Raw genomic sequence first — 25,645 nt, 5'->3', positions numbered from 1 at the left:
TGAGACCGCAGCAGCCGCTGTAGCCCTTAGACAGCTCGGCAACGCTCTCGCCACATCGTCAAGCATAGCAGAAAAATAAGCACAAGGTCTCTGTTTCCCTCCAAAACATTGAGTTAGGACAGACAACGCGCAACCTTCCGCCTCATGTACATAAAGCACAAAAGGCTTCTGGTAATCAGGAGTTCCCAAAACAGGTGCAGAACACAAAGCAGTTTTTAGTAACTCAAAAGCTTCTTGACATGCTGGAGTCCAGGGTAGGGGTTCGCGCACCTCCTTAGTAGTCGGATACAGAAGGGGTTTGGTTAGTAAAGCATAATTGGGTATCCACTGGCGACAATACGATGTTATGCCCAAGAACGCTCGCACCTCTCACTGCGTGTTAGGTACAGCCATGTTAGTTATCGCCTTAATGCGCTCCGGTGTCAACCTCCTCCCCTCCTTCGATAGGAGATGACCTAAGTAGGTAACCTCCTGTCGACAGTATTGAAATTTAGGAAGGGACACTTTGTGTCCATGTCGAGCCAAATGGTGCAACAGTTTAACTGTGGCATCTCGACACCCATCTTCGGTGTCAGATGCTATAAGAATATCATCTACATATTGCAATAAAACATTGCCTTTGGGGAGTTCCAAATCATCCAATTGAGCCTTCAAAGCTTGACTATAAATGCTGGGGCTCTCAGTATAGCCTTGAGGAATTCTACAAAATCTGAAGCTGCGGCCAGCCAATGAGAATCCGAAAAGATAACGGCTGTCAGGGTGTACCGGAATACTAAAGAAAGCGTTTTTCAAATCTAAAACAGAAATATCTGGCTGTGGGAGGGATCATTGTCAAAATCGTGGTAATGTCAGAGACCACCGGATATTGGGGCTCAACCACCTTATTAATGTGGCATAAATCAATCACAAATCGATAGACATCAGGTGCACCATCACTTGCATCAGCAGAAGGCCTCTTAAGGATCGGGAGAAGGGGGCTATTACAAATGTTAGAGTCTGTCTCCTCCACTACACCTTACCGTATCAAATCCTGTATTATTTGTAGCAAAGCCCTTTCACCATCCCCAGATATCTTGTACTGCGGTATTCGTGGCAATCGTGCTCCCACCTTAACCTTGATGGACACTGGTGCAATATCCATCTTTCCCACATCCTTATCACCACTGGCCCACAAAGTTTCTGGAATTCCCACAAACTCAGCTGGAAGGGGCTTGTCCTTTGAGAAGCACTGTTGCGCACGCGCGACAGTAGGACCCAAAGTGACGTACACTCCGTCCGGGGAACAGTAAATAGTGGCATTAAATCTCTTCAACAAATCCAAACCCAGCAAATTCTCGCCACAATGCGAAGTCAAAAGAAATGGAGAGTCAACAGTAAAAGGACCAATCGTAAGTGTAAGAGGCTTAGAAATGGGGCTAATTACCGGAGTACCTGAGAACCATACGGAAACATTATTCCTGCCAGATAGAGCCGCCCCTGGGACCTGAGAACATGCCACAGAGCTTTTCATAGCACCCGTGTCCACCAAAAATTTCTGAGGGGACCCCAACAAATCCGCAGTCACATAGGGTCCTCGTTGATCGACATCCACAGAAACTGGTCCCATGCTCTGTCCTACGCTGTCCTAGTTATGGGAGAAACAAGTCAAGTCATCCAATGCATATGCATCATTGTAGTATTGTCTGTCTCTGCCATGGTCACCTTCAGTTTGAAAATGTTGTTGGTCCCACTCTTCATCAAAGCAATTTCTCCCTGGTCGCCTTCCTTCAACAAACTGTCTGTCATCCCTGCGAAATTCACCGTGACCTCTACCTCTGCCTGGTCCAACATTGGACCGAATCTCCGGACAATCCCTCCACCAGTGCCCCTCCCATTTGCAGTTCGCACACTGATTCTGCCCCAAACGCTCTCTCTTCTCTCCCCTTCCAGAACTACTTCCACCTCGACCCGCTATCATAGGTGGGGCTCCACGTCCCCGACCCTTCGACACCTGCTGCAGCAGCACCCTGGTCTTCAAATCTTTGGCTTTCTTTTCCTGTCTGTCTTTGTTCTCGTTCTCACTATGTTCATAGTACTGAGCCATACTCAGAATACCAGAGGGGGTGGATGTCGTCCACGTGCTCTCCGATGCCTGTAATCTAGCCGATATTTCTGGTAACAAGTTAGTTACAAACCTATTCACGAAAAGCCGCAAGTCCCCATCCTAAGAGAGATCCTGACCACTAAAATCCATAAAGGCTTCCTCGAAACGAGTGAAAAAATCCGAAACCGCTTCATCCTTCTTTTGTCTACATGCAGTCAACTTATCCCAATCCGCCTTCTTTGGAGGAATAAAAGAGTGCATACATTTTATTATTCGCCCCGGTAATGCTAAGATCTCAGGTTTCGGTTTTTCCCCTGGCTTCCGTTCCTTGTCCCAGTCCTTAAATTCCTCCCAAGTACCTCCCAATTCCTCCACATGATCCGTCCACTTCACTTGCCTCCACACATCCACCGGAACCAGTAGTCCAAAGAACAATTCTATGTCAGCTAAAGTCATAACCGTCGAGGAAGCTGCTTCCGTCAATTCTTTGTAATAGGCTGTCGGGTTTTTTCTTGTGTCGGGCAACTGCGCTTTCAGCGCCAACACCTCGCTCAGTTTCCAAGGTGTGTATACCCACTGTTCCTGGAAACGAGCCTCCACACGAGCTCTGGTCACATTATGAGTTACTGGGTCTACCACTTCAGGCACTTCAGGATGGAAAATAGGGTGAACTTAGCGCATTGGATGCACTTCAGAAAAAGAGGGCCCTCCTGCTGACGGCAATTCATTTCTATATTCCAGCAAAATCCGCACACTCTGTACCACATCCCTCACACTAGTATTAGCCCTATAGGCTCTGTCCTTAATGTCATAAAGAACCTGGGGCGCCGTTCCACCATAACCCTGTTCCCAAAACGCCATCAGCGTCGTTGACATATGCCATAAAGCATGCTGCTGCATCAGAGGCTCATAATCCTTCATAGTGGACCAGATGTCTTCCAGTGTATAAATAGGACTCCTAGCCCACTGACAAGCCTGATTAGCCACTATCGTTTTTTCATCCAACCCAACAGCAGAACGTGTAAGCAATTTACGTACTTGGGAAAATAGTCCACTTCCAGCACCTCGAATCGGGGTCGTCAACTCACCTTGGGGGGTGGCGCTAGCAGAAACAGTGGGAGCTGCAGAGGAGATCACGGAGGGGGCGGGTGAACTCCCCGCGAAGAGAGAAACCAAGGGCGCAGTCACAGAAGAAGTGACAGAAGACAATGCTTGTTCAACATCTCTCAACAAAGTAGGGGCCAAAACAGAGGAAGTGGGGGTGCCGGACGTTTGTGGAACTGAAACCACCGCTGGGGAAGAAGACCCTGTCAACACGGGGTACAATGATTGCGGAGCATACGGGGGAGTGGGCCAAGCATTCAAAATGTCCTCCATCTCATCCTGCTCTTCCTCTCTTACTACATAGCTTTTATCCATCTGTAACCGATGACGTCTGTCTGCGCGCTCAATCTGTATCTCATTCTCTTTTTTAGTATGTTCTCTCGCCTTTTGTGCCATCGTCTGCGCTGCTCTCTTCTGAGCCACTTTCTCTTCTCTAATCTGTCGTTCCCTTACTTCTTTCTGCCACATCCTCAAGGAATCGAACATACTCTGGCGACTACGCTTAGCAAATAATCTGTCCTGCAAATAATCTAATTTTGCCACATCGAAGGAACCAGTCAACGGCCATTGCAAATCTACGTTACCCTTTGTGTATTTGTGCCTCAAAGTATTGAACAAAATCGGAGTCAATCCATGTTTAACATACATCTGGAAATTAGGTGAGCCCTCCACTGGGGCGTGTTGGCTCTCAGCCAATCTAGTGTCCGAGGCGCCGCAGCAGCACCCGAGGCACCGTAGCTTACTGAAACACGGCATCTTCACAGCCAATCAATTACACACATCAACACGAAGTTCACATTCACCCTCTCACCAACACCCAGAACGCACAATCACTACTAGACACATACATTCGCGCTTCCTATGCATCAAATCCCTGCCAAACACGTGTTACCAAAATGGGACAAGGCCCGTCGACCAAGTCCTGGGGAACCTGGACCCTACCGCAGACCGAACAGTACACTTGCTGTTCCGAGGTTGGGAAACACATCCGCCACCCGGGCGGCACTACAGATCGCTGCGCACTTTACCATGGGAGACCCGGGACCCGCTCTCAACGTACCACACACGCTAGGGGTTCGGGTGAGTCCCAGAATTCACCCGCAATGAGCCACACCTCGACCGCAGTACCATCCGGTCGGATGACCACAAACAAGCGTCCACCCAACCTCCGCCAAGTCTGTCAGAGCACCACTCGCACTCTGAGTTCCCCGGCGCACACTAGCCCCAGGAGCACACAGGCTCCTCCAACCACTAGAGACACACCGGTTTCGAAGACACACCGGCCTCTTGGAGCATCCCAGCTCCCTCAATCAACAGTCGGACCACTCACCTTCTATACGCGGTACCGACCTCTAACGTTCTCCACCGCCAGCTGCTGGGACCAGCACAGTCAGCTCCAAAGTTCCGCCTTCCGGACCCCGGCTCAGGATTATGAACCGGGACCTCTCCCGATCAGCAGGGTGGGGCAGCGCTGTGAGAAACAAGCTCGGCATCAAAGTGGGTACCCAGACCCACCGTGCCGACCAGAGGGTCCCCGGCCTTCTGCTACCCACTTACGGGTGAGAAAGATCCTTATCGCGGGGTACCTGTTCGGGCGCCATCTGATAAGCGTGGCTCAAATCCACCCGAGTGACTTACCGCACTCACCTATAATCACAAAGTAAGAAGTCAGCCGGTCAGTGCAGAAGAATAAACAAAGTATTTTATTAGGCCACAGACTCCCATATGAGAGGGCCCTGTCCGACCTCACCCCTAAGAGTGCGCCAAGAGGACTGACTCATCTCATCACAGCAATACATTATAACATGGTACAGCAACGTAAAACACACCCATACTGGAAAAGTACTGGACCCCGGAGAGGGCGAACAATGGCCTCATACAAGAGGCATCTGCACCTGCAGTAGCAACATTTGGTTATCTCTGCCCAAGGCCACGGAGCCGGGCCTCAGCATCTGTAGCGCATGAGAACATGACTGATAAGAGTTTTTGTTATTAGTTTCGATCACAGTTAGCTAAGAAACAAGAACTGCTGCGTTCAGGGTTTTTCATATTCCTACGGGAGGGGAAGTGAGCGAGTGCGACTCGCACGCAGAGAGAAGCAACCTAAAATGGTGGCACACAGGCTAAGCTAAGAAATTTGAATAACATCACACGCATAAATGAATAATGAAATGGAGAATATAAACGTAAATGTATATATGAATACATCATTAGACACATTATGCTAACTCATAAACGTAAATGTCGGTGGGCGGGGCATCGGAAAATGAAACCTATCACCGCCCCACCAGCAGTAGAGAGAGAGCAGCTCCCATGCCCACCCCACCAGCAGTAGAGAGAGACAGCTCCGATGTCCGCCCCACCAGCAGTAGAGCGAGAGCAGCTCCCACTCCTTCGCCACCAGCAGGAAAGACAGAGCAGCTCCCATACCTGCCCTACCAGCAGTAGAGAGAGAGAGCAGCTCCCACGCCTTCCCCACTAGCAGTAGAGAGATAGCAGCTCCCACATCCATCCCACCAGCAGTAGAGAGAGAGAGAGAGAGCAGCTCCCATGCCCACCCCACCAGTAGTAGAGAGCAGTTCCCACACCCACCCCACTAGCAGTAGAGAGAGAGAGAGCAGCTCCCATGCCCACCCCACCAGCAGTAGAGAGAGAGCAGCTCCCATGCCCACCCCACCAGCAGTAGATAGAGAGCAGTTCCCACGCCCACCCCACCAGCAGTAGAGACAGCTCCCATGTCCGCCCCACCAGCAGTAGCGAGAGAGCAGCTCCCACGCCCACCCCACCAGCAGTAGAGATAACTCCCATGTCCACCCCACCAGCAGTAGAGAGAGAGAGCCTCTCCCATGCCTGCCCCACCAGCAGTAGAGAGAGAGCAGCTTCCATGCCCACCCCACCAGCAGTAGAGAGAGAGCAGCTCCCACTCCCACCCCACCAGCAGTAGAGAGAGAGCAGCTCCCACGCCCACCCCACCAGTAGTAGGGAGCAGCTCCTATGCCCACCCCACCTGCAGTAGAGAGAGAGCAGCTCCCACGCCTGCCCTATCAGCAGTAGAGAGAGAGAGAGCAGCTCCCACACCTTCCCCACTAGCTGTAGAGTGATAGCAGCTCCCACGCCTTCCCCACTAGCAGTAGAGAGATAGCAGCTCCCACGTCCACCCCACCAGCAGTAAAGAGAGAGAGCAGCTCCCACACCCACCAGCAGTAGAGAGAGAGCAGCTCCCACACCCACCAGCAGTAGAAAGAGAGCAGCTCCCATGCCCACCCCACCAGCAGTAGAGAGAGACAGCTCCCACGTCCGCCCCACCAGCAGTAGAGAGAGAGCAGCTCCCACGCCCACCCCACCAGCAGTAGCGAGAGCGCAGCTCCCACGCCCACCCCACCAGCAGTAGCGAGAGCGCAGCTCCCACGCCCACCCCACCAGCAGTAGAGAGACAACTTCCATGTCCGCCCCACCAGCAATAGAGAGAGAGCAGCTCCCATTCCCACCCCACCAGCAGTAGAGAGAGACAGCTCCCATGTCCGCCCCACCAGCAGTAGAGAGAGAGCAGCTCCCACTCGTTCACCACCAGCAGTAGAGAGATAGCAGCTCCCACGCCCACCCCACCAGCAGTAGAGAGAGAGAGCAGCTCCCATGCCCACCCCACCAGTAGTAGAGAGCAGCTCCCACGCCCACCAGCAGTAGAGAGAGAGCAGCTCCCAAGCCCACCCCACCAGCAGTAGAGAGACAACTCCCATGTCCGCCCCACCAGCAGTAGAGAGAGCACAGCTCCCACGCTCACCCCACCAGCAGTAGTGAGAGAGCAGCCCCCACGCCCATCCCACCAGCAGTAGAGAGCAGCTCCCACGCCCACCCCACCAGCAGTAGAGAGAGACAGCTCCCATGTCCACCCCACCACCAGTAGAGAGAGAGCAGCTCCCACGCCCACCCCACCAGCAGTAGTGAGAGAGCAGCTCCCACTCCTTCATCACCAGCAGGAAAGAGAGAGAGCAGCTCCCACGCCTGCCCTACCAGCAGTAGAGAGAGAGAGCAGCTCCCACGCCTTCCCCACTAGCAGTAGAGAGATAGCAGCGCCCACCCCACCAGCAGGAGAGAGAGAGCAGCTCCCACGCCCACCCCACCAGTAGTAGAGAGCAGTTCCCACACCCGCCCCACTAGCAGTAGAGAGAGAGAGCAGCTCCCACGCCCACCCCACCAGCAGTAGAGAGAGAGTAGTACTTCCGCAAGTATCTGAAAACATGGAATTTTAAAGCAAAGGCCTCAGTGGTCTGGGCTGCAATCTAACTTTCTCCAGCTTAGTTTCTCGTTGCACATCAGCGCCAGGATGCTCCTTTCGGAACGACAGTACGCGCTTTATAAATACCGCATTACATTACAGAGCATCTCCCACGCCGACCCCACCAGCAGTAGAGAGAGAGCAGCTCCCACGCTCACCCCACCAGCAGTAGAGAGAGACAGCTCCCATGTCTGCCCCACCAGCAGTAGAGAGAGAGCAGCTCCCACACCCACCCCACCAGCAGTAGCGAGAGAGCAGCTCCCATACCCGCCCCACCAGCAGTAGAGAGACAGCTCCCATGTCCGTCCCACCAGAAGTAGAGAGAGCAGCTCCCATGCCCATCCCACCAGCAGTAGAGAGAGAGCAGCTCCCACGCCCACCCCACCAGCAGTAGCGAGAGAGCAGCTCCCATACCCGCCCCACCAGCAGTAGAGAGACAGCTCCCATGTCCGTCCCACCAGAAGTAGAGAGAGCAGCTCCCATGCCCATCCCACCAGCAGTAGAGAGAGAGCAGCTCCCACGCCCACCCCACCAGCAGTAAAGAGAGAGCTCCCATGTCCACCCCACTAGCAGTAGAGCGAGAGAGCCTCTCCCATGCCTGCCCCAACAGCATTAGAGAGCAGCTCCCATGCCCACCCCACCAGCAGCAGAGAGAGAGCAGCTCCCATGCCCACCCCACCAGCAGTAGAGAGAGCAGCTCCCATGCCCACCCCACCAGCCAGTAGAGAGAGAGCAGCTCCCACGCCACCCCACCAGTAGTAGGGAGCAGCTCCCACGCCCACCCCACCTGCAGTAGAGACAGCTCCCATGTCCGCCCCACCAGCAGTAGCGAGAGAGCAGCTCCCACGCCCACCCTACCAGCAGTAGAGATAACTCCCATGTCCACCCCACCAGCAGTAGAGAGAGAGAGCCTCTCCCATGCCTGCCCCACCAGCAGTAGAGAGAGAGCAGCTCCCTCACCCGTCCCACCAGCAGTAGAGAGAGAGCAGCTCCCACTCCTTCACCACCAGCAGTAAAGAGAGAGAGCAGCTCCCACGCCTGCCCTACCAGCAGTAGAGAGAGAGAGTAGCTCCCACACCTTCCCCACTAGCAGTAGAGAGATAGCAGCTCCCACGCCTTCACCACCAGCAGTAAAGAGAGAGCAGCTCCCACGCCCACCAGCAGTAGAGAGAGAGAGCAGCTCCCACGCCCACCCCACCAGCAGTAGAGACCGCTCGCATGTCTGCCCCACCAGCAGTAGTGAGAGAGCAGCTCCCACGCCCACCCCACCAGCAGTAGAGAGAGACAACTCCCATGTCCGCCCCACCAGCAGTAGAGAGAGAACAGCTCCCACGCCCACCCCACCAGCTGTAGTGAGAGACCGCTCCCATGTCCGCCCCACCAGCAGTAGAGAGAGAGTAGCTCCCACTCCTTCACCACCAGCAGGAAAGAAGAGAGAGCAGCTCCCACGCCTGCCCTACCAGCAATAGAGAGAGAGAGCAGCTCCCACGCCTTCCCCACTAGCAGTAGAGAGATAGCAGCTCCCTCACCCGTCCCACCAGCAGTAGAGAGAGAGCAGCTCCCACTCCTTCAGCACCAGCAGTAAAGAGAGAGAGCAGCTCCCACGCCCACCCCACCAGCAGTAGAGATAACTCCCATGTCGACCCCAGCAGCAGTAGAGAGAGAGCAGCTCCCATGCCCACCCCACCAGCAGTAGAGAGAGCAGCTCCCACGCCCACCCCACCAGCCAGTAGAGAGAGAGCAGCTCCCACGCCACCCCACCAGTAGTAGGGAGCAGCTCCCACGCCCACCCCACCTGCAGTAGAGAGAGAGCAGCTCCCTCACCCGTCCCACCAGCAGTAGAGAGAGAGCAGCTCCCACTCCTTCACCACCAGCAGTAAAGAGAGAGAGCAGCTCCCACGCCTGCCCTACCAGCAGTAGAGAGAGAGTAGCTCCCACACCTTCCCCACTAGCAGTAGAGAGATAGCAGCCCCCACGTCTTCCCCACTAGCAGTAGAGAGATAGCAGCTCTCACGTCCACCCCACCAGCAGTTGAGAGAGAGAGCAGCTCCCACGCCCACCAGCAGTAGAGAGAGAGAGCAGCTCCCACGCCCACCCCACTAGCAGTAGAGACCGCTCGCATGTCTGCCCCACCAGCAGTAGAGAGAGAGCAGTTCCCACGCCCACCCCACCAGCAGTAGCGAGAGAGCAGCTCCCACGCCCACCCCACCAGCAGTAGAGAGAGACAACTCCCATGTCCGCCCCACCAGCAGTAGAGCGAGAACAGCTCCCACGCCCACCCCTCCAGCTGTAGTGAGAGACCGCTCCCATGTCCGCCCCACCAGCAGTAGAGAGAGAGTAGCTCCCACTCCTTCACCACCAGCAGGAAAGAAGAGAGAGCAGCTCCCACGCCTGCCCTACCAGCAATAGAGAGAGAGAGAGCAGCTCCCATGCCCACCCCACCAGCAGTAGAGAGAGAGAGAGAGAGAGCAGCTCCCATGCCCACCCCACCAGTAGTAGAGAGCAGTTCCCACGCCCGCCCCACTAGCCGTAGAGAGAGAGAGCAGTTCCCACGCCCACCCCACCAGCAGTAGAGAGAGAGCAGCTCCCATGCCCATCCCACCAGCAGTAGATAGAGAGCAGTTCCCACGCCCACCCCACCAGCAGTAGAGAGAAAGCTCCTATGTCCGCCCCACCAGCAGTAGCGAGAGAGCAGCTCCCACGCCCACCCCACAAGCAGTAGAGAGACAACTCCCATGTCCTCCCCACCAGTAGTAGAGAGAGCGCAGCTCCCACACCCACCAGCAGTAGAGAGAGACAGCTCCCATGTCCGCCCCACAAGCAGTAGAGAGAGAGCAGCTCCGGCTCCTTCACCACCAGCAGGAAAGAGAGCAGCTCCCACGCCTTCCCCACTAGCAGTAGAGATAGAGCAGCTCCCACGCCCACCCCACCAGTAGTAGAGAGCAGTTCCCACACCCGCCCCATTAGCAGTAGAGAGAGCAGCTCCCACGCCCACCTGACCAGCAGTAGAGAGCAGCTCCCACGCCCACCCCACCAGCAGTAGAGAGAGACAGCTCCCATGTCCGCCCCTCCAGCAGTAGAGAGAGAGGAGCTCCCATGCCCACCCCACCAGCAGTAGCGAGAGAGCAGCTCCCATACCTGCCTCACCAGCAGTAGACAGCTCCCATGTCCGCCCCACCACCAGTAGAGAGAGAGCAGCTCCCACGCCTTCCCCACTAGCAGTAGAGAGATAGCAGCTCCCACGCCCACCCCACCAGCAGTAGAGAGAGAGAGAGAGAGCAGCTCCCATGCCCACCCCACCAGTAGTAGAGAGCAGTTCCCACGCCCGCCCCACTAGCCGTAGAGAGAGAGAGCAGTTGCCACGCCCACCCCACCAGCAGTAGAGAGAGAGCAGCTCCCATGCCCATCCCACCAGCAGTAGATAGAGAGCAGTTCCCACGCCCACCCCACCAGCAGTAGAGAGAAAGCTCCTATGTCCGCCCCACCAGCAGTAGCGAGAGAGCAGCTCCCACACCCACCCCACAAGCAGTAGAGAGACAACTCCCATGTCCGCCCCACCAGTAGTAGAGAGAGCGCAGCTCCCACACCCACCAGCAGTAGAGAGAGACAGCTCCCATGTCCGCCCCACAAGCAGTAGAGAGAGAGCAGCTCCGGCTCCTTCACCACCAGCAGGAAAGAGAACAGCTCCCACGCCTTCCCCACTAGCAGTAGATAGAGAGCAGCTCCCACACCCACCCCACCAGCAGTAGAGATAGAGCAGCTCCCACGCCCACCCCACCAGTAGTAGAGAGCAGTTCCCACACCCGCCCCATTAGCAGTAGAGTGAGCAGCTCCCACGCCCACCTGACCAGCAGTAGAGAGCAGCTCCCACGCCCACCCCACCAGCAGTAGAGAGAGACAGCTCCCATGTCCGCCCCTCCAGCAGTAGAGAGAGAGGAGCTCCCATGCCCACCCCACCAGCAGTAGCGAGAGAGCAGCTCCCATACCTGCCTCACCAGCAGTAGACAGCTCCCATGTCCGCCCCACCACCAGTAGAGAGAGAGAGCAGCTCCCACGCCCACCCCACCAGCAGTAGCGAGAGAGCAGCTCCCATACCCGCCCCACCAGTAGTAGAGAGAGACAGCTCCCATATCCGCCCCACCAGCAGTAGAGAGAGCCGCGCCCACCCCACTAGCAGTAGAGAAAGAGCAGCTCCCACGCCCACCAGCAGTAGAGAGAGAGCAGCTCCCACCCCCACCCCACCAGCAGTAGAGAGAGACAGCTCCCATGTCCGCCCCACGAGCAGTAGAGAGAGAGCAGCTCCCATACCCGCCTCACCAGCAGTAGAGACAGCTCCCATGTCCTCCCCACCAGCAGTAGAGAGAGCAGCTCCCACCCCCACCCCACCAGCAGTAGAGAGAGACAGCTCCCATGTCCGCCCCACGAGCAGTAGAGAGAGAGCAGCTCCCATACCCGCCTCACCAGCAGTAGAGACAGCTCCCATGTCCGCCCCACCAGCAGTAGCGAGAGAGCAGCTCCCATACCCGCCCACCAGCAGTAGAGAGAGACAGCTCCCACGTCCGCCCCACCAGCAGTAGAGAGAGACAGCTCCCATGTCCACCCCACCAGCAGTAGAGAGAGAGAGCAGCTCCCACCCACGCCCACCCCACTAGCAGTAGCGAGAGAGCAGCTCCCATACCCGCCCCACCAGCAGTAGAGAGAGACAGCTCACATGTCCGCCCCACCAGCAGTAGAGAGAGAGCAGCTCCCACGCCCACCCCACTAGCAGTAGCGAGAGAGCAGCTCCCATGTCCGCGCCACCAGCAGTAGAGAGAGACAGCTCCCATGTCCACCCCACCAGCAGTAGAGAGAGAGAGCAGCTCCCACCCACGCCCACCCCACTAGCAGTAGCGAGAGAGCAGCTCCCATACCCGCCCCACCAGCAGTAGAGAGAGACAGCTCCCACGTCCGCCCCACCAGCAGTAGAGAGAGACAGCTCCCATGTCCACCCCACCAGCAGTAGAGAGAGAGAGCAGCTCCCACCCACGCCCACCCCACTAGCAGTAGCGAGAGAGCAGCTCCCATACCCGCCCCACCAGCAGTAGAGAGAGACAGCTCCCATGTCCGCCCCACCAGCAGTAGAGAGAGAGCAGCTCCCACGCCCACCCCACTAGCAGTAGCGAGAGCAGCTCCCATACCCGCCCCACCAGCAGTAGAGAGAGACAGTTCCCATGTCCACCCCACCAGCAGTAGAGAGAGCAGCTCCCACCCACGCCCACCCCACTAGCAGTAGCGAGAGAGCAGCTCCCATACCCGCCCCACCAGCAGTAGAGAGAGACAGCTCCCATGTCCGCCCCACCAGCAGTAGAGAGAGAGCAGCTCCCACGCCCACCCCACTAGCAGTAGCGAGAGAGCAGCTCCCATACCCGCCCCACCAGCAGTAGAGAGAGAGCAGCTCCCACGCCCACCCCACTAGCAGTAGCGAGAGAGCAGCTCCCATACCCGCCCCACCAGCAGTAGAGAGAGAGCAGCTCCCACGCCCACCCCACTAGCAGTAGCGAGAGAGCAGCTCCCATACCCACCCCACCAGCAGTAGAGAGAGACAGCTCCCATGTCCGCGCCAGACAGTCCCCTGTACCAGACTTCTTTTCCTTGACCCCGAGCGCTAGTAGGAGGCAGAAAATGTCTTTGAAATAGCCCCCAGAATAGAGGAAAACATGCAGATTTGATTCCGGTATTACCAGATCTGCATGGTTGCTACCTATTCGGGAGACTACAACTCATACTACCCGTATTTCGGTTCAGAGATAGCGGGCATCGGAGATTTTGGCCCTCCTGTATCCCTGCCCGCAATCCGGCCAACTGGAATGAGGCCCATAATGAGAAACCTGTCGGGCTCTGTCACAATCCGGCAAAATAGAAGGGAAGTCGTTTGAGTGAATATTATATGTACAGAATGCAAAGAAGCCTCCATTGCGTGTTGAAAACTAAGAGATGACATTGTTTTGTTTCAGGTGTTCAGAAGAAATCCGAGTCCTACTTTCATCACAGACACAGCAACCAAAGAAGCTCCCACTCCCACTCCAACTCCCCATCGCCGACATTTTCACTGCCGGACCCGGATTGCTTCTCCGCGGCGTCTCTAGATACGCCTCAGCCTCTTCCGAGGCGGATGAGTCTGGTACTGTCGGGCGCTTTTGTTGGTTTCTGTTGTGAAATTTCCTGTGTTAACCTTCACCACATACATTTACATTCAGCGTAATGTTACGGGTGTCGCACAGACGCATTTTTCTTAAATTCTGTTCAATAGCAGCAGAAGGCTGTTTAGTCGAAGAGACGGCATTAAAGTGAAGTTCCAACTAGTAGTGTTTCTGAAAATTGGGTTCTGTTTACACAAACCTCGCCCTTCGCCATAAGCAAAACGGCCTAGCGTGCCCTGTTTGCTCCACTCTCTAAATATTGGTCTCTGTACACCTCAGTCAGTGCATTCTCAGTTTCTTCCATTTCATGGTCTGCGGGGCATGACTGTTTATCTGACAACATGTCTGGGACTGTGTCCGGTTCACATTCTTTTACCACATAAGTAGTGTGGGAAATGTTGAGCTTCTAAAAATCTCTGAACATGCTCGCCTCGTGGTGATCCCTTCGAAACAACATTTGACCATTGACTGGGCCTCTTCATGGTTATCTTACTGTGTCTTTCTATTGGACTTAGGCCCAGATGCATCAAACTAAAAACCGCTCGCAAAGGGTCAGATTCTCAGAATCTGCCCCTCAGCGACCGGTATTTTTGCATTTGGGATGCATCATCCCAAATGCAAAAATCGCAATTTAAGAAATCGCAAAATTGCAATTACTTAAATTGCTATTGCATTTACGGAATCTCAAATTGGTATTCCTTAAATGCAATGCATTAAAGTAAAAAAAAAAATAGCGATTTCGCTAATAGTTGAACTTCATGGTAATTTGCAAAAACTTTGAAAAATGCACTAAAGTGCATTTTTCAAAGTTCCATTTTACATACAGACATGCCCTTAGGGCATGTGTGTGTGAAAGATGTACCCATATGCAGATTTCAGGGGTACAACAGGGTATCCTTTTGACACCCTGGCACCCTTGAAATTGCAATCTCAATTTGCGATTCTCTAATTGAGAATCGCAAATTGAGATGGTCTTCCCATTCATTCCTATGGGCCTTTAGGCCCATAGGAATTAATGGGGAGGTATTCCTTAATTCCGACTCGCAATTTGCGAGTCGCAATTAAGGAATTTTAAGAAATCGCAATTTTTTAACCGAGTTCTTCATGCATGGCATTTTGCTATTCCTTATTAGCGAATCCTTATTTTTCGCTAATAAGGAATCGCAAAATGGATTCTTGATGCATCTGGGGGTAAATCCTTTAGTTAAATTCCCTATTTTTAGTTGACTGGTTGGCAGTATGAGCGCTCTCCAGATACTTGAATCCACAATGTCCTTTCAGGGGTGTGTTGTATCTCCTGTAGCTCCGAGCATAGTTATTTGATTTTGCTGCCCAGGTCTTATGTGTAACAAATAAATGTGTTCAATCAACCAATCAATCAGTTGATTTGTAGAGCACTACTTGTCACCCGTGAGGGTACCCAGGCTCTTTCTCCACAGGGTATACCGGAGGGTATCTATCAGGGTATCCAGGTGTGTTCTACACAGGGTATATTGGAGGGTATCTGTCAGGGTGTCCAGGCGCGTTCTTCATAGGGTATACCGGAGGGTATCCAGGCACGTTCTCCAAAATCACAGATTCCCAACATCTATTTTCTATTCAAGTGCAGGGAATTTTGAAATTTCCCTTCAGGTCAGTGCATTACCTTTTTTTTAAGGTATAGATAATTCTCACCACTGGCAAATCCAGTAAGATATTTATAAAATTGTGGCTCTCCGCATAGAAATCCGCACCTCCTCATTCTTATTTATTCAGCTGACCACACTGGGGTGGTAGCGGTTCTGAGGGATGGGAGCTCTGCTTTTCTCATAGATAGATGCATCTAATTTTGAATCAGCCGAAACCCACATTTATACAGCATCTCTGCTGGGAACTAGTACTTTCAGCCCTTTCCTCACCTTCACATTGGTTTATACTTGCAACATGGGCAATGTGTGCGTGCTGAATGCATTCATTGTTCTACAACAAACCTTTCCAGAGCCATGGCTTTGCTAAGTTATATTAGGAACTGTTGCTCAACTCAGAACTGTTATTGAATCAACACATTATCCAAAGTAAACATGCTATGCCTATGGTAGTCGAGTGATAATGTATTAACCACTCTGTGATACAATAGATATACCTTCATGATCCTATTGATTCAAAGGCTGAAAACCGGACAATTATGTACGCCACCTAAAATGAGTACCATTGAGTTGGGTAACAATAAACATCTGTTATTCAGCGCCAAGATGCCCACAGGTGAGCGTGCACTTTACAAATACACATGTTATATTGTGTTACTTACTCCATTAACTTGACAACACAGTATGTCATTTCAGCAAGGAGAACACAGTTTGTGGATCTGAGAGAGCAACATTTATCTCCACAGACTGCATGTGAAATAACTGTAATAGTTGATCATATCTATATTTCTTTTATCCATCAGGCTCATAATTAAACCATCAAACATACACCAAACAGGCATCAAACACAATGAACCAAGCAATCACTTTGAAAGTAAACAAAATCAAGCTCATAGTTAAACCATCAAACACACATCAAATGCACCAAGAAAATATTTTACCATTCCATCTTTCAGCATTCCAGTTCATAGATAACTCCACCTTTTCCTATACATTTTTGTTATACATTTTAAGCACATGATTGTTCCACAGGGACGCTTCAAAATGCAAAAAAGCACACTTTCTTCATACAACTCTTCCATAATTGTATCATTTAAAATAGGTAACAATTGGGGAGAGGAGTTAGCCTAACGGTTAGGGCGGTCGACCTCGAATCTGGGGAACCTAGTTCCAGTCTGGGCAATGACGATGAACATCCTGTGATTCTGGGCAAATCACTTAATCTCCCCGTGCCTACATTCTTTTAAAAAAAATTTTTTTTAATTGAATGTTTCCTCATGTAACGCAACTGGTGATTGCGTAACGCTTTGATTTCCGATTCCTTCGGGTCAAGTTTGCGCTATATAAAACTCAGTAAAAAAAAATAATTCTCTTTCGTTTCCAGTATAATATCCATAGTTAAAATATTTTCAAAATTGTATTGCTTAGTCATCTCTCTCCCCAGCACTATTGAGACATGTCAAAAAGCATAGCATAAGTTATCCAAAATACACAACTCTCACAGCATTGCATGAAATGAAGAGAGCAGGGATATGGAAGTTTATTCTCAGTCAGTTAATAACTGGCTCTTACAGATGGTTAACACTGTGGCTCCAATGAAGGAACGTTCTAGCTCAGCCAAGGGCAGGCTTGCTTCATGGTTCAATGATGAGCTTAGGAGTCAGCACAAGCAATACAAAAAATTGGAAAGAGGCTGGTTAAAGGCTTATCGACCAGAGGATAAGAGTCTCTTTAAAAGTGCATTTTAGGCCTGTCATCAGGCTATGAAAAGGGCTCAAGTGTACTTCTTCGCAAGACATTTAGCAGACCCCAGATGTAGATCCAAAGATGTTTTTAAAACGCAAATAAATTAACTCATCCGGAGGAACTTAAATTTCCTTTAGATGCCTTTTCTATGCTCTGTGCCCAAAATCAGAGATATTTTGACGCTCTGAAGGGAATAGATGGCCCCTCAGAGACAGATGTGCCTGATGAATTACTGGCAACTCCTGTCCTGTCCGGGGTCTGTTCCCTTCATGAATTTAGTCCGATTACGCTGCAAGACTAAGAAAAAACTCTAAAAGCCTGCAAATTGGGTGCACCCTACAATCCTTGCCCTCCTCTCGTTCTTGCGGCTAACTGTTCAGCTGTTAACCCTCATAACAAACAAGGGAGGGAAGAGGGTCCAAGGGACATACAAATGTTTAAAGACCACTCCTGGTTCAAGTCCCCAGCTCACTACATGATACACAAAGAGAACACAGGGGGTCTAAAGCTACACTATGTGTGGCTCGCTAACCTAGACTCAAGTAAATACTACAAAGTCGGTGCCCTAATCACCCCTAATCACCCTAGGTAGCCAAAAAGTGAAGTGCAAAACCACAACGGGTCCGTGTGCATGGACTCACGTACATACAGTGCCAATTTACTCAATCCCGAAAGCTCGTAAGTGGATAACCATCAAATTGAACTTCGTGATCAGTCATATCATCTGGCTCACCAATATCACATGAAAGGTCCCTTGATCATCGAGACCATTCAAATCCGGAGTTGATCGTGGAGCAGAGATGAGTCCATAGGCACTTATGGACGATCATACAGTGGCTGATCATTGATGGTGCTGAAAAAAGTGAATACGCAGTGCAAACAAAAATGTGGTGAATGTAAAATAGAGTGTAATGTCCTAAAAAATCTTTATTAGGCAAAAGACACGCCCCCTAATTAAAAACAGAACAGTGCAGGCGACAGCAAAAACAAATATCTGTTGTTAAACAAGGCCAACATGTTTCTACCAAACGGGGCAAAAAAGTCCCCCGGCTTTCATCAGGGCCTCTGCTCTTAGTATAATGCTACTGCTTTTAAACGTGCTGTAAATCATATGTCAAACACAATTGTCGTAGGTTGGAACAAATACAACCTGTCGAAAGCTAATCCTCCTGATCAATAGATGCACAAGCACATCTGGAAAAGGATGCAAAAAAAACAAATCAAAATCTGTGTGATAGAAATACTGTATGTAAATGCATAACATGCACCATTCCCATTGCGAAATTAAATGCACAATCATACTAAATTAAAATATTGTTCTCACCCAGCTTGACCGGGGACTGGACCTCACCTCACCTAGACTGTGCTCAGGTATCAAGAGGCCCGCTCTGGTGGACAACAGACAAAGAGCCAGGGGTAAACATCGATAATTGAACTCTCGAATTTATCAAAGTACCTTCTGGTTACCAAACTAGTCACTTGTCCACATACAGGTACGTCCGAAATGGCAACTCTCTCTCATCTAAACATGATCCAATAGCGCATGTGGGTTACATCATGTTTAAAGGTAAAAGAAAAAAGCAGATGGTAATCTACGCCTTTCAAAAACACTGGTCTAACTGTTGGAAACCCACTTGCATTTAAACTTATCAGCTAAAATGTCCCCATGCTCACTGCTAGATGAATAATGATACTCAGTTGAGGTGGAGCCTATCATAATTTAAACTGTCGTATTTTGAACACATAATACTACATATTGATAAGTACGAACTGCCCACATAAATGTTCAAATGGCATGCCTATGCTCAATCAAAAAGGCATCTTAGACTGTACTCAGAATGTCTTATAACTGTGCTCGTTACTGAAAGAAGTCTTATAGAATCCAATGGCCAGGAAAAACACTCTAATCCCCACGTCGGCCAGTGCAAAACCAATCGTTTACATGATAAAATACCCAGATCTAAACTATACAAATGGGCAAACGATGGTGGGCATACAGAAGCGCCTTATCTTACCTGTCCGTCGGTGCCTCAAAGCTCACGCCTGAGTCTTTGGGGGAGGCACCGAATGGCAGTTTGAGGCGTCTTTGAAGGTAAACAACCAAAGGCACTCTTTAATGTTAATGCGCGCCGTTCGTCAATCATACCAGGACTCATGTGCAACAGGCACTGCCAGTTCACATACCTGGTGATCGCTGGCCTGGAAATTAGTCCACAGTCTAAATTAGGCTACTGAATGCTCGTTGTTCCGCAAATAACTTTGGCGGAATGATATTCGAAAAACGATGCTGCGTCGAACTACAGGGTGACGTCAGCGCATCATTCCTCGTAGTTTGACCGCCACGGCCATCAATTACTGGTACAGGCAATGGACTACGAAGTGACGTCACAGCGTCACTTCGTGTAGTTCTTTTAGTCGTGTCTACATTGCGCTTCTCTGGAATTGGGTGGAATAAATGAATCAATCTACATGCGAACGCACATATCTAAGTATACCCCATAGAAGCTGCAAATCGTCCTGTTTAAACTCTGTGGTTATACTTCCTACATACTCTAAATGGTGGACCGCGAAGTACAGTATCAGTACTGCACTTATCGCGGGGGTGATAAATAAATAAATGAATAACTAAATACATAACTAAATACATGTACTCCATACACGCTGCAAGCCATCCTTCCGTATATTACTGTCAATAGGTGACTGCTGTATAATGAACATGCAAACTAGCGCCCGTTGTAATAGTAGCCTATCTGACGGTGCCGATGCGTGGTACTGTGACAATGTTCATACGCTGTGTGCTATAGAAAACAACAACACTGGGCACCGTTGGTGGTCTGTATATAATTGAAACTCTGATCTTTGAGGTCACTCTAATGATGCCATTGTTGCACCGTATTACAGCGTAGCTATTATTTTGGGCACCAGGTCCACCCCCAATGTGGGGTGGAGTGAACATGCCTATTCCAACCGTTGGGGTCATAATCACTAACATTATTCCAATTTAGTATGTGAATAGGGCCTGCTTTGGAGAGTATGTCAAGGACTGGTTCACAGGACATAACTCATGTGCTAGGTAATGTATATGGTTACCCGCAAATTCACCCATATGTAAAGAGTCGTGGTAGCAACATTAGAAGGTTGGCTTATCACTGTGTGAGCATTTCAAGCCTAAGTGTGTCCGATATGTGGTGATAGTATGCATTACAGGATCTACAGGGAGACCCAATATGTGATGATGGTATGCATGACAGGATTTACAGGGAGACCCAAGGTATATCGTCGTTAAGTCCCACCACATTCGTTCGCAGCTTGTAGATCCATCTCTGTTCTTTCCTAAATAGATAATTAGGGACATCACTGGTATGCGATGGAATCCAAGGTTTTTCTAGCACTGTCCATTGGAAGTCTTCTTCTCTGTGCTCTTTATCCAGAAAATGTTTGGTCAAGCCGGTCATTGCTTTCTTACAGCGAAAAGAGCTCTTGTGTTCGAGCATCCGCACTCTCACTTTTCGCATGGTCATGCCCACATACTGCAAGGAGCATGGACATGTCAGCAAATAAATTAGGTTCTCGCTGTTGCAATTCGTGAAGTGGGTCTGCGCCCACGGCCGATCTGTCCCGATGTCAATTTGATTTGAGTGTCTGGTTTGGGGGCACACCGAGCAAGTACCGCAGGGATGGTGTCCTGTAACTGGTGGCAAATCCTATAGTGTTCCCAGGATCCTTTTGGGTACCTCCTTGGGGCGAGTGTGCACCAGTCGGTTCCGAATTCTGCTTGCTTTTTTGAAAGCGAATAGTGGTGGAGCAATTTTGTCGCTTCCATGGTTCAAGATCCGCCAATGTCTGCGTACAATCTTTTGGATCTGGTTACTTCTGGTATTAAACGTGCTTACCAACGTGAGTCTTTCCGACGGAGCCTTGCCAGTTGGAGGTTCCAGGAGTGATTCTCGATTATTGTTACTCGCCCATTTACGAGAACGCTTCACTAGCGTGCGCTAATAATGTCTCTCAAGAAGTTGAGTTGATAGATTGTTCGCATGGATCTCAAAGTCCCCCTTGTTCGAGCAGTTCCTCCGTATTCTGAGGAATTGCCCATAGGGCAGGTTGTCCCGAAGTGCTTTCGGATGATGACTTTCGTATAGCAGCAAGGAATTCCTGGCTGTAGGTTTCTTATAAAGTTCGCTCTGCAAGCCTGTAGGCAAAACATATATGGAAAGGTCCAGGAAAGCCAATCTTTCTTTGTTGAATTCGTAAGTGAACTTTAAATATTCATTCCTGCTGTTCAACCACTGATGGAAGGCTGCTACCGACTCCTCATTGCCTCTCCACACCACCAACACATAGTTGATGTATCGTTTCCACCAACGGATCGAAGCGTGAAATGGATTTGTGGGAGTAAGAACATGTTGCTGTTCAAATTGATGGACGTATAGACAAGCCAGGCTGGTCGCGAAGACGCTGTCCATACTGGTCCCCGATGTTTGCAGATACATGGTTTCTTCATAGCGAAATAAATTATCTTTAATGGCTAATCTAGCCAAAGCCATGATGAATGGGACGGGTGTTATAGTATCTAAATCCCGTGCTTCAAGAATAGAGTTAACCACATCAAGGGTCTCATCCTGGGGGATGGACGTGTACAGCGACTCAACGTTGAAAGAGACCAATAGATCTCTCTCTGAGTCGAAGTCGATTTCAGGCAGTGCTCTCAAAACGTCCTTCGTGTCCTGAAGGTAAGTTGGAATCTGTTGGACGATGGGCCTAAGGAAAACATCCACAAATGTGGATAACGGTTCCAAAACTGAACCGATGCCCGAGATAATAGGTCTTCCGGGAGGGGGCCTCTGTTGTTTGTGAACCTTAGGAAGGATATAAAAGTACGGCATAACCGGGTTTCCGGTTATCAAGAATTGAGCTTCTTTTGCGGTTATCCATCCTTCCGCCAATGCCTCCTCCACTAGGGTGCGGATCTGTCTTCTGAGATCTTCCGTCGGATCTTGATTGAGTGGTCTGTAAGCTTGACTATTGCCTAGTTGGAGCAAACACTCAGTTCTATAGTCAATGGTATTCAAGATGACTGTAGAGCCCCCCTTGTCTGCTGGCTTTATAATTATGGACTGGTCTTCAGAGAGAGTGTTAAGAGCAGCATATTCCTCTCTTGAGAGATTCTTGAAAGATCTCTTCTTAGTTTCCCATGTCTTTTCGACATCATCCAACACAGCCCTCTCAAAGGCTAGGACCTGTGGGGGGGTTGCATGTGCAGGTGGCTGAAACTTGGATTTTACTTGCAATCTTGTGTTTACTCCAGGCGTAACCACCGACTCAGTATCCCTGTCCTTGAAAAAGTAGTGGAGTTGTAATTTCCGAAAGAATTGGCTGAGTTCACATTGCAGCAGGAAAGGGTCTCCATCGCTGGTCATGACAAACCCCAAACCTTTGTTAAGTACCCGCTCTTCAATCTCGCTCAATATTCTTGTAGAGAGATTAACTACGAGGGTTGGTTCCCTGATGGTCCTGCCTTCTGTACATTCTTGCTCGTCTGACTGCGTTTCCCTGCAGAGGGGCCTGATTGGTCTGCCCAGTGGACCCCTGGTTGTTGTGCTGAGCGATTTCTGCCCCGCGGCCTGCGTGGGCCATACCCTAAAAAAGGCTGGTTATGGAATTCATTTGGAAAACCGTGGAACGGCCCTGGTGGTGGTGGGTATGCTGTTTGATGTTGTGGGTAACCCCAAGGAGTGGGAGGCCACCATTGTTGAAATTGACCCTGTGGGAAATTTACACGGAAGGATGATCTATTAGATCGCCCTCTCCCCCGTCTAGGAAAAGATGGAGTGCCGGTGTTGTCAGAATCGCTGCTATCAGAGCTGGAGCCTGAATAGTTGGATCCATAGAGTTTACCATTACCTCTGAAGTCTGGTGGGGTATACGTGTCACTGGTGTAGGGATACACACGTTCATGTTTAAACTTAGACAAATCCTTCTTGAATTTATCTAGCTTGGTCTGTAAAATCGAATCATTAAACTCTTTCGATGTCTTATTGGATTCGTCTTGTTGTTTTTTAAACAAGGGACCAGTGATGGTGGTTTTGATAGATGCTTCTAAAACTTGAATTTCTATCAAAATGTTGTCAGCTATCCTTTTCGCGGTGCTGATAATCAGGATTAACCAATCCCTCGTGCACCGCCAGGCTATGAGGGACCAGTCCTTAAAAAATGATTTGTCCTGCAGGAAGAGACGTGGCGCATTTGTCACGATCAGGCCAGGAGGTGCACAACTCGCCCTCAGGTATTCGGCCATTGATATGCCGTGCACTAAGGTACGTGAATATGACTTCTTAAGGGATAAAACCTTTGCCCACTCATCCTGAGTGCCAGTGGTCACTGTGGGTAGTGCTTCAAGCATACTAGGCATGCTGTCCAAGATCGACTGATAGACAGCATCATCATATGCCAGACCACTTATTTCTGCCATATTCGCCAAAGGTAATGACAGTCAATTCAAATGCTATGATTAGGAATGCCTAGAGAGAGAGAGATTTCCATAGGAGGACGGACACATGCAGAGTAATAAAGACAGTTCTAGACAAAGTAACTGTGTATATTGACTATCTATTCAGTATAGTAATCATACATGACCCGCAGTCTTACGGCTGCTCACAATCTCATAACAAACAAGGGAAGGAAGAGGGTCCAAGGGACATACAAATATTTAAAGACCACTCCTGGTTCAAGTCCCCAGCTCACTACATGATACACAAAGAGAACACAAGGGGTCTAAAGCTACACTATGTGTGGCTCGCTAACCTAGACTCAAGTAAATACTACAAAGTCGGTGCCCTAATCACCATAGGTATCCAAAAAGTGGCTGTTAACTCTACCCTAAACTTTCTGCTAAAAGGCTTCCTAAGTTCAGCTACTGCGCTGAGATGTTGGAAACAAGCCAAGCTAATTCCCTTGCTAAAAAAGCATCTGCTGACAAGTCTGTCTTGGCTAACTTCAGACTCATTTGGCTATTACCAGCTTTTTCGAAAATCTTGGAGAAGTGGTTCAAACGGCTCCTGTCTGAATATTTGGAACAGCACCAGTTAATACATCCTTCCCAATCGGGTTTCAGACCAGGTTCCAGTACAGAATCCGCACTCGTTGAGGTCTCAGACACCATTAAGCTGGCAGTGGATATGGGGAAGTAGGTTGCTTTGCTTCTTCTCGATTTATCTGCAGCTTTTGACACTGTATCCCACCCTATCTTAATACAACGATTGGGAAATATTGGTTTTGGTGGTTCTGCTCTTGCCTGGGTCCAATAATTATCAGACTGTAGCCAAGGAGTCTGGATGGCACCCCGTTCCTTGTAACCATAGCCCCATGAGTTTGGAGTCCCCAGGGCTCTGCACTGAGCCCCACGTTGTTTAATGTTTATATGACTCCTCTCGCATCGCTAATTGAATCTTACGGGCCCGCAGGTGGTGTCCTCCGCTGACAACCCCCAAACTGTCCTCATGCTGGATAAGAACATGCTGAATTCCCTGGATAAATTCAAGACTTGTCTTTCAGATGTGTTACGCTGGATGTGCCTAAGTAATCTTCTGTGCGATTCCAGAAAAACTGTGATTTTGTTGTTTGGGTCTCTGCCCCTGCTGCAGAATGGTCAATACCGACCCAGTAAGGTCCCTACCCCTTCAGCGCCCTTTGTGAGGAACTTGGGGGTGAAATTTGGTAACTTGACTGCGTTTAGGGCTCGGGTTGAAAGGGTGGTGGGCGTTTGCCAGCCGACACATGTTTCTTCAAGCGAGCCGTTAGCTCGTGACTCTTCAGGGCTGTGGGCGGTGTGAGTGAAAACGGTTTGGGTAGCCGGTGATAGTTCCAACCCGGCATAAACGGGTTAAATATCATGGATATTCGGTAGGGTTAACAGGAAAGTAGAACAACGGGCGGGTACATCCGTCGTTTTATTTGGCAATCTCGATGGACGTGAAACACCACGCTCTTTACCCAATTTGGCATCTTCATCGAGATTGCCAAATAAAACGACGGATGTACCCGCCCGTTGTTCTACTTTCCTGTTAACCCTACCGAATATCCATGATATTTAACCCGTTTATGCCGGGTTGGAACTATCACTGGCTACCCAAACCGTTTTCACTCACACCGCCCATAGCCCTGAAGAGTCACGAGCTAACGGCTCGCTTGACGAAACACGTGTCGGCTGGTTGTTGTTTTTTTGTCTTGATGTCAACCTTCCAGAACAGGAAGGCCCAATACACCTGAAATAAACTATTTATATGTGTCTACCTTGTCTCATTACTAATGTTTTTGCGCTCCTTATTCTTCTTCTAAAAGAAACCTGTATGATTAACTCTTTATAACTTGTGCACAGGACTTGTGATGTATCTATTTGGTTGGGTCCTTGCCAACCCCTACAGAGGATTACTGGGTCTCCTCTGACCGTGTTGCACCGTTCTTATCTTGTGTCTTTACCCATACTTTCCGCTACCAGCACAGGCGCCACATTTTCTTGTACACTTTAAAAACCTACACGGAATCCACAATTCTTAGTAGAAGGACTGGAAGGCATTGATCACATAGAGGAACTTAGCAACAAACACAATTTAAATAACACCAATATTTGCCA

The 25,645-nt window shown here is 50.2% G+C and overlaps 1 protein-coding gene across 1 annotated transcript in view; it reads left to right on the top strand.

Moving 5' to 3' along the window:
* LOC144768499 (arf-GAP with SH3 domain, ANK repeat and PH domain-containing protein 1-like) overlaps positions 1 to 25,645 on the top strand; it is a 1,182,076-nt gene that overhangs the window by 1,093,991 nt on the left and 62,440 nt on the right. Inside the window, exon 27 of the mRNA XM_078652209.1 lies at positions 13,457 to 13,623. Within this exon, the coding sequence (XP_078508335.1) occupies positions 13,457 to 13,623 (167 nt within the window). The remainder of the gene's footprint in view (positions 1 to 13,456; positions 13,624 to 25,645) is intronic.

The sequence above is a fragment of the Lissotriton helveticus genome, chromosome 7, assembly GCF_964261635.1.
Source record: "Lissotriton helveticus chromosome 7, aLisHel1.1, whole genome shotgun sequence".
Lineage (NCBI taxonomy): Eukaryota > Metazoa > Chordata > Amphibia > Caudata > Salamandridae > Lissotriton > Lissotriton helveticus.
This window is presented reverse-complemented; position numbering and strand designations above follow the sequence as displayed.